Source organism: Salvelinus alpinus, chromosome 31 (genome assembly GCF_045679555.1).
Source record: "Salvelinus alpinus chromosome 31, SLU_Salpinus.1, whole genome shotgun sequence".
NCBI lineage: Eukaryota > Metazoa > Chordata > Actinopteri > Salmoniformes > Salmonidae > Salvelinus > Salvelinus alpinus.
Window position 1 is genome coordinate 21,945,914 of NC_092116.1, and position 9,822 is coordinate 21,955,735.

The window sequence follows — 9,822 nt, forward strand, 5'->3', positions numbered from 1 at the left end:
GCACGTTTTGGTTTTTGCCCTAACACTACACATCTGATTCAAATAAAAAACGTTGATTATTTAAATCAGCTGTGTACTGCTAGGGCAAAAACCAAACTATGCACCACCAACAACGCATCTCTAATATGCGCTTTAGTCTCTTAAAGGGGCAATCAGCAGTTGAAACAATAACAGAGTGTGATTCCCACCCCTGTTTCGGTATAAAGCTTATCAATGGGGCTGGAGAAATGTAACCACTCCTAAATTCATAGACAGACCTATGGATGCAAGGGCTGACCATCCATTATATCAAGATGAAAGTTTTAACCATGTTTTGAGGATACATAGTGTTTGTTTCCAAACATTGGAGTAAAACAATCTTATATTTTGGGTTCTGATGGAGTACTACAGTTTAACTAAGCTCATGAGGCATTTAAAATGATGTTGCAACTGCAGACTGTCTGTTTAATGAACAATGAATAATTAATCTGACATCTGTAACATCCCATATCAGACATGGCCTTCTCATCTGCAGTCTCCATCTCCATCAACACCCCTGTCCTGATTGAGCAGCACCTCAACTGTTCCATCTGTCGGGGCCTGTTTAAGGACCCGGTCACCACCCCCTGTGGCCACACCTTCTGCCAGACCTGCCTGGAATGCAACCTCCACTTCAATGACCTCATATGCCCCGTCTGCAAGGAGCATCTAAGGAGGAACCCACAGGTGAATTAATGCCAGATAAAATCAATATAACACTTCCTGTCTCAGCCATTTTCCCCTCTACATCAACCTGTTGTTTGGGGGGGATGTATTGTACTAAAATCAAATCAAATGATTTGTAGACTAACCGAGCTGTATACTAACAGGGAAATGCTTACTTATAGGCCCTTCTCAACAATGCAGAGAGAACAAATTTAGAAATAGTAGAACAAATATTACACAAGGAATAAATACACAATAAGTAATGATAACTTAGCTATATGCACTTGGTACCAGTACCGAGTCGATGTGCAGGGGTACGAGGTAGATAGTTACATATAGGTAGGGATAAAGTGACTAGGCAACGGGATAGATAATAAACAGTAAGAGCATCAAATTGATAAACAAAGCACAATATCATCCACAGGTGAACATCATCCTCAGTACTCTCATTCAGGAGTTGAAGAAGGCCCAGGAGAGGAAGCCAGGGGAGTATTCTGGAGCTCCAGGTGAGGTGGCCTGTGACGTCTGCATTGAGAGGAAGCTCAATGCCCAAAAGTCCTGTCTGGTGTGTCTGGCCTCATACTGCGAGACTCACCTGGGCCCCCACACCTCAGCAGGCAGGCTGAAGGGCCACAGGTTGGTGGCCCCTGTGGATGTCCTGAATGGCTTGATTTACTTTAACTTTATTGATTCTTGCTAACAGTTCACAATAAAACTGTAGAAATACAGAAAATTGCATAGAAAAAAACTTCATCAGAAAACACACACTTAGATGGATAATATAGTGTACTGTTTAAAATGAATAAACAGGCTGGTGGCCCCTGTGAAGGACCTGGATGGGAGGGCGTGTCTGACCCACGGTCGTCCCCTGGAGCTGTACAGCAGGGCAGAGGGGCGCTGTGTCTGTGCCCTCTGCGTGGAGGAGGGTCACGAGGTCATCTCCGTGGAAATGGAGTGGGACAGGAAGAAGGTGTCATATTTTCAATGGGTTTTCATGCTGTCATATATTCAACTGGTTCAATAAATTCTGTAGATGTTTCGTTGTGTTTAAAAAGTGTGTAGTATTGAGTGTGTCTGAATGAGAGTGTGTATTGAGTGATGAAAACATAAAATAACCTACCACAAAACTATGAGATAGTTTCATTGTGTGTGTGTGTGTACATGTTTGTATGTCCTAGGGTAACCTGGGGAGCACCAAGGCTGATATGCAGGAGAGAATCCTGGAGAGGGAGAGAAAGGTGGAGGAGATCAGGGTGTCTGTGGAGCAGTGCAAGGTGAGGCCTGGTTAAGTCAGAGTGAGGTACTACCTGTTTACTTGCAAACACAGAGATGGAGGACTGTAACAGTGACATATTTAACCATGAGACAGGCGGAGAGACCTGTTGCACATAGACAGGGAGAAAGAGAGACCTGTTGCACATAGACAGGGAAAAAGAGAGACCTTTTGCACATAGACAGGGAGAAAGAGAGACCTGTTGCACATAGACAGGGACAGGGAGAAAGAGAGACCTGTTTCACATAGAGAGGGACAGGGAGAAAGAGAGACCTGTTGCACATAGACAGGGACAGGGAGAAAGAGAGACCTGTTGCACATAGACAGGGACAGGGAGAAAGAGAGACCTGTTTCACATAGACAGGAAGAAAGAGAGACCTGTTGCACATAGACAGGGAGAAAGAGAGACCTGTTGCACATAGACAGGGAGAAAGAGAGACCTGTTGCACATAGACAGGGAGAAAGAGAGACCTGTTGCACATAGACAGGGAGAAAGAGAGACCTGTTGCACATAGACAGGGAGAAAGAGAGACCTGTTGCACATAAACAGGGAGAAAGAGAGACCTGTTGCACATAAATAGGGAGAAAGAGAGACCTGTTGCACATAGACAGGGAGAAAGAGAGACCTGTTGCACATAGAGAGGGAGAAAGAGAGACCTGTTGCACATAGACAGGGAGGAAGAGAGACCTGTTGCACATAGAGAGGGAGAAAGAGAGACCTGTTGCACATAGACAGGGAGAAAGAGAGACCTGTTGCACATAGACAGGGCGAAAGAGAGACATGAAACACAGACAGTGAGACAAGCACAGAGAGAAAGGTAAAGTGAAAAGTGAGGCAGACAAAGACAAAAACACAGGAGGGAGAGAGACATTGAGTTAATACTGAGTTGTTGTCCACCATCCATCCTCTAGGCCCACATGGACAGGGAGAGGAGGGAGATTGACTCTGTGTTCAAAGCAGTGATAGCAGCTGTAGAGGAGACCCATCTAGATGCTCTCAGGCCCATGGAGGAGAGGCAGCAGGAGGTGGAGAGAGAGGCAGGAGAACTCACCCAGGAGCTGAAGAGAGAGATCAGAGAACTGAAAGAAACCATTGGTGAATTGGAGGATGTTGCTGACCTCAAGGATCACATTCTCTTCCTGCAGGTGAGTAATTTTACTTTGACATAACCCTTTTAATATATGATCCACACATGATCTCCACTGGCACCACACTCTGAACATTCTGCAAGCTGTTCCGATGTTAGTTGATGCATGTGTTTGTGTACCAGTATTGTGTGAAATACAGTACATGGAGTGTACTAGACTGGAGTGTCTATTGTCTGTCTAAAAATGGTTGAAATTGAATTTCATAATAATGATACAGTGTAATGAAAAACAAGTGTTCAATGAACTTTGTCATCTATCTCTGTTAATGTGTCTCTCTTTCTCTCTATTGATTCCTCTGTCTCCCTCTCTTTCTTTCCCTTGTCCCTCCATCTGTCTCGCCACCAGACTTTCCCATCCCTGTCGGGGCTGTGTGATGGCAGAGACTGGACTGAGGCCTCCATTGATACTACACTCTCCTTTGGCACCATGAGAAGCAGCTGGTCGACCATGACGGAGAGAATCAAGCACGAGCTGGAGAAGCTCTCCTCAGTTGGTAAAAGATTGAGACAATATAAACCGTACTAAAAATAATACAGTTGGAGTCGGAAGTTTACATACACCTTAGCCAAGTACATTTAAACTCAGTTTTTCACAATTCCTGACATTTAATCCCAGTAAAAATCTCCTGTCTTAGGTCAGCTAGGATCACCACTTTATTTTAAGAATGTGAAATGTCAGAATAATAGTAGAGAGAATGATTATTTCAGCTTTTATTTCTTTCATCACATTCCCAGTGGGTCAGAAGTTTACATACACTCAATTAGTACTTGGTAGCATTGCCTTTAAATTGTTTAACTTGGGTCAAATGTTTCAGGTAGCCTTCCACAAGCTTCCCATTCCTCCTGACAGAGCTGGTATAACTGAGTCAGGTTTGTAGGCCTCCTTGCCCGCACACGCTTTTTCAGTTCTGCCCACAAATTTTCTATAGGATTGAGATCAGGGCTTTGTGATGGCCCCTCCAATAACTTGACTTTGTTGTCCTTAAGCCATTTTGCCACAACTTTGGAAGTATGCTTGGGGTCATTGTCCATTTGGAAGACCCATTTGCGACCAAGCTTTAACTTCCTGATTGATGTCTTGAGATGTTGCTTCAACATATCCACATAATTGTTCTACCTCATGATGCCATCTATTTTGTGAAGTGCACCAGTACCTCCTGCAGCAAAGCACCCCCACAACATGGTGCTGCCACCCCTGTGCTTCACGGTTGGGATGGTGTTCTTCGGCTTGCAAGCCTCCCCCTTTTTCCTCCAAACATAACGATGGTCATTATGGCCAAACCGTTCTATTTCTGTTTCATCAGACCAGAGGACATTTCTCCAAAAAGTATGATCTTTGTCCCCATGTGCAGTTGCAAACCATAGTCTGGCTTTTTTATGGCGGTTTTGGAGCAGAGGCGATATAGGACCACAGTTTTACTGTGGATATAGATACTTTTGTACCTGTTTCCTCCAGCATCTTCACAAGGTCCTTTGCTCTGAAGTACATTCATCTCTAGGAGACAGAACGCGTCTCCAGAACGCGTCTCCTTCCTGAGCGGTAGGACGACTGCTTGGGTCCATGGTGTTTATACTTGCGTACTATTGTTTGTGCAGATGAACGTGGTTCCTTCAGGCGTTTGGAAATTGCTCTCAAGAATGAACCAGACTTGTGGTGGTCTACAATTTTTTTATGAGGTCTTGGCTGATTTCTTTGGATGTTCAAATGATGTCAAGCAAAGAGGCACTGAGTTTGAAGGAAGGCCTTGAAATACATCCACAGGTACACCTCCAATTGATTCAAATGATGTCAATCAGCCTATCAGAAGATTCTAAAGCCATGACATAATTTTATGGAATTTTCCAAGCTGTTTAAAGGCACATTCAACTTAGTGTACACTTCTGAACCACTGGAATTGTGATACAGTGAATTACAAGTGAAATAATCTGTCTGTAATCAATTGTTGGCAAAATTACTTATGTCATGTACAGAGTAGATGTCCTAACCGACTTGCCAAAACTATAGTTTGTTAATTAACAAGAAATTTGTGGAGTGGTTGAAAAACAAGTTTTAATGACTCCAACATAAGTGAATGTAAACTTCCGACTTCAACTGTAAATAGTATAGGACTACTTTCCAGTGTTTTTCTGTTTAGCTTGATATGTTGCAAGTACCCTGACAGCCCAAATATGTGATTTCTTCCACAGAACTTGAGAGGATCCTGAAGTTTGCAGGTGTATATTTTTTTTATTTCAGTGTAAAACTACATTAGTATACAAATATTTTAGAGTACATCTCAACCACATTCATTTTGAAGTAGGCCACATGTTAACCTCATTCATATCAATAACAACCACATATGATGTTATTCAGTTGATGTGACATTGGACCCGGACACAGCAAACACACAGTTGATTCTATCTGAGGACGGGAAAGAAGTGAGAGATGGAGGGAAGATACAGGACCTCCCTGACTGTCCGCATCGCTTCGATCACTTCGGCAGCGTCCTAGGACACAACAAGCTAACCTCTGGGAGATCATACTGGGAGGTGGATGTCGGGAACAAGACGGGTTGGGATCTGGGAATAGCAAGAGGAGATGCCAACAGGAAGGGGAAGCTCTCTGTGAATCCTACTAACGGTTACTGGGCTATAGTGAATTATAATGGTGCCAAATACGGAGCCTTGGGGGACCCGCCTTTTCTGTTGTCACTGAGAGAAAAGCCCCAGAAGGTGGGGGTGTTTGTGGATTATGAGGAGGGGTTGGTGTCTTTTTATAATGTGGAGGCTAAGGCTCACATACATTCTTTCACTGGGTATTCCTTTATTGGGGAAATATATCCATATCTCAGCCCACATCTTCTGAATGGGGAGGAGAACTCAGACCCACTGGTCATCACCAAAACAGGGTGATGTCACGCATTGCTCAGCCTTATAGGTGAAAGACATTCACTTCAGGTTAGGATTAGGATTAGGGCTACAGCTAGAGTTAGGGTCGGGTTAGGGCTGTGGCGGTCACAAAATGTTGTCAGCCGATGATTGTCAAGCAAATAACTGTCGGTGTCAAGGTAGTTCACTGTTAATTAACATAAACACATTTAGCATTTCCTGGCTTCCACACATACAAGCCATTGGTGCAGACCTTTGGAACGTTAACATTTGAAAAAGTCTAATAAGTCCATGTAATATAGCCTACAAATTCACAATAAATCCATTATTTATTTTAGACAGGTCTAAAGAAGCATGATATTAAGAAAATGTAGTCTATTTCAGAAGAACAGAGTAGCATACTTTGAGATGTCCTTATTTTAGGTCCTGATCTGGCGATGCCAAATGGCTGTGGGCTACACTAGTTCATTTAGCAGACAAGATTTGCTTAGAATTTCGTTGCATTATTGTATGAAGAATAAAATTGAACAAAGCTGAATAAAATAGAAAGGATATTTTCTCCAATAGATTTGAGGAAGTGCGCACATGTGGCTATTTTAGGTTTAGTGGTTAACAAAGAAATAGGTATTTCTATATGCTTAAGAGTTATTCATGTAACTTTAATTGTTCTACAAACATTGGGCTATATGTTTAGATGTCTAATACATTGTAAGGCTGCATGATGTGACTCTAATGATTTGAAAAAAGTTGCTTGAAAGGCATGAGCTCTGCTTAGTTTTTTGGTGCAGGCTGTACACACGACATCAGTCACTCATTCACAATATGACAAGCACTTGATGTCTCGATTTTTACAGCATTCCCTTTGTGTGGCCGTAATGCACCCTAAAAAATGTCATGCCTTTTGCGAGTGCTGCTCGCTCTGAATCACCTCTCACTAACATGGCTCTCCATCACTTGATCGGGTCTTTCTCACAGGCTACAAGTGAAGACCGACACTTCGGGGCCACAACTGCACGTGTCCTTATCCAATTCCGAGGTTCATATTTAAGTTATTGGAAGAACTGTTCACATTTACTTTTCGTCAGCCAACAAGATGAGTAGGCCTAACGAACAGCAAAAGCACTAGCCTATGTCAATCTACTATCCCCCATAGTGCAAAAGTCAACCTATTCTGTTCTGTGCGATAAATAAATATTCCAAACATAGTCTGGGCCAGTTGTGGGATGTGATAGATCCCAAATTAATACAACCACTAGCATCAAAAAACCTTTTTTACGCAATATGACTGACCCAACAGATCAGAACATATAGCTTAAAATGTTAGGCTATTAGGCTATTTATTCACATTATAAGCGCAGCAATGCGCACATGGTAGTAGGCTATAATTAGCGGAAAACACTTATCAAATGTGACCGCAAATGCAATTATGCTTGTAATGCTTTTATTATAAAGGTGCATTTTTCTGGTGAAAATGATCTTACCCAAACTGTAAACTCACACGCTGCTAATGTTTGTCAGTTAGGCTTTACACCCCGTGTAAAGCGGATTAATGTACTTAGTTTTAAGAAGTTATTTGGCAACTTTAAATAGAGCTATGGGCTAGGCTACATGAGGTGTGCGACTATGATTAGAAAAAGTCGCAAAAAAAGTAATTGTTTCTTATGCTGGGCATCATTCTCAAGTGATAATATATAATAGGCTAATATTGTCACCCATCAGACTATTCTTGATTTAATCTTTACATATACTAAATAATACTTGTATGACATTAGTTTTGATTGAGAACGCACCACTATCATGCACCTGTATTACAACAGGGACAGGGTGAAAACATGTCATCTATGCACTTAAAGAGCAACTGGAGGATGCTTTTGACATGGTTCATTTTCATTCCAGTCAGGTAGGCTATACTCCTGTTATAAATATAAGCAACGTGCTTAATATTAGGAAGGTGTTACAATGATGATTGTACGAACTCGAACCCCGTCGCAGAGAAACACAGCAAGCAGAGGTAAGGGTAAATCCAGATCTTTACTAAAAGTCTAAAAGTCTAAAAGTCTAAAAACAGAAACAAGGCAACCACACAAGAGTGCACTAAACATAAGAGCTAAGCAAGGATCCAGGCCAACAGAGGAACCTAAATAGCCAGGCAACCAGGTGAACAGAGGAACCTAAATAGCCAGGCAACCAGGTGAACAGAGGAACCTAAATAGCCAGGCAACCAGGTGAACAGAGGAACCTAAATAGCCAGGCAACCAGGTGAACAGAGGAACCTAAATAGCCAGGCAACCAGGTGAACAGAGGGGGCAATCAAACACAGGTGAAGCCAATAAGAAACAATCAGGGTAAGCTGGAAACTAGAAACAAGGTAAGGGTGCCCTCCAGCAGTAACCCAAGGAAACACACTCAAAATAAAACAGAAACTGTAACAGAAAGTTGAGAAATAAATATAGTAGGCCTAGCCTATAGAAAGCTGATGTAATCCTCCTCTTTTTTATAGAGCCCATCACTCTTTTCTTGCGCAATTGCATAGCCTATAGAAATGTTGTGCAACATGAGCTCATGGACTTGCATGAAGTGTGTGATTAGATTCGATTACATTTGCATTGATGTCAGATTGATTAGATGGATAATAGAGTGCTGAGTATCAGGCAACTGGCAAGTTTGGTAGGCTACCAATTACCAGCAGAAAGCATCAGAACTTGGAGAAGCCTAATTAACGTGACTAAACGGTCACATGGAAATTGACTGCCTTCATGACTTGTGACCGCCGGTGTTGCGGTAATATGGTCACCGCAACAGCCCTAGGTTGGGTTAGGGTTAGTATGGTGTTAGCAAATTGTCAATTCAATCAGATACGTATTTTGTCTTTCTTTTTACTTTGTTACACATTGATGAAAATATTTGAATCAATTGCATATATATAACCAATGAGTGACTACTTTTTGTATGAAATTAAAACTCTTACTGGCATTACAAAGCATAAGTGTATACATCCTGAACCCTCTGTGTAGGCCTGTGTACTGTAGATGTTTGCTGACATGCCTCTTATTCACACAGGAGCAAGTCAACAAACAATTTAACACCAACCCAAAATAGTTACACTGGCCATCTCTGAAGTCACACATCAATTGCTGTTAACTCAAAGCACTTTTGGGGCAAATTAGGTCATACACTGCACTGCTGAAGCTATACTCATATAAAGTCATGAATACATCACTATAGCTATTGTGTCGGTTTCGGCACCAAGATCTTTGTAAGACAGGGTTTATATATACAATCACACAGCACCAGTCCAAGTGAAGGGTTAAACTGGTTTATTAATATCAGGCATCAACAGCGTTCTTGATATACAAAACTCAAAACAACCAGAGTAAACACTTCGTCGCCAGTGGAAGGTCCTCCAATCTTGGTATTTGGGGGTTCAATAACCTTAACTTTAACCACACCTCTAGCTAACGAACAGGAAAACAAAGGTAGCTATATTTGATTATGGATGGTTTTTACACAAATTACTTCAGCCATTTGCTATAGCCAGACAACAACAGCTGACCTCAACACAGAAGCAAGCTATTGATAGCTAGCTCAATTCCAAATGCCAGCCCTACATTTTCCCACAAAACATTGCTAGCTAGCTAATGTAAATCAGTTCAAAACCAACATCAAACTTTGGGCAAATTGTCACCTTACAATGCATACAATGGTATTTTGCAACACTATCTAGCTCGCTACTCCATAGTCCAAGCTACGGTATGACACATCTCAAACTGCTGAGAAAACAAATTGCTAGTGTTAGGATTTATGTTTATGCATAATAGCCTGTTAGCATATTGGTTGAAGAGGAATATT

The 9,822-nt window shown here is 41.9% G+C and overlaps 1 protein-coding gene across 1 annotated transcript; it reads left to right on the forward strand.

Moving 5' to 3' along the window:
- The first annotated feature begins 431 nt into the window (after nucleotides 1–431).
- LOC139561705 (E3 ubiquitin-protein ligase TRIM21-like) lies at nucleotides 432–6,399 on the forward strand. The gene is made up of 8 exons (XM_071378959.1): nucleotides 432–705; nucleotides 1,109–1,339; nucleotides 1,514–1,654; nucleotides 1,863–1,958; nucleotides 2,870–3,103; nucleotides 3,452–3,599; nucleotides 5,293–5,319; nucleotides 5,459–6,399. The coding sequence occupies exons 1-8, from the start codon at nucleotides 496–498 to the stop codon at nucleotides 5,995–5,997; spliced, it is 1,626 nt and encodes a 541-aa protein (XP_071235060.1). The 5' UTR covers nucleotides 432–495; the 3' UTR covers nucleotides 5,998–6,399.
- The last annotated feature ends 3,423 nt before the right edge of the window (nucleotides 6,400–9,822 follow it).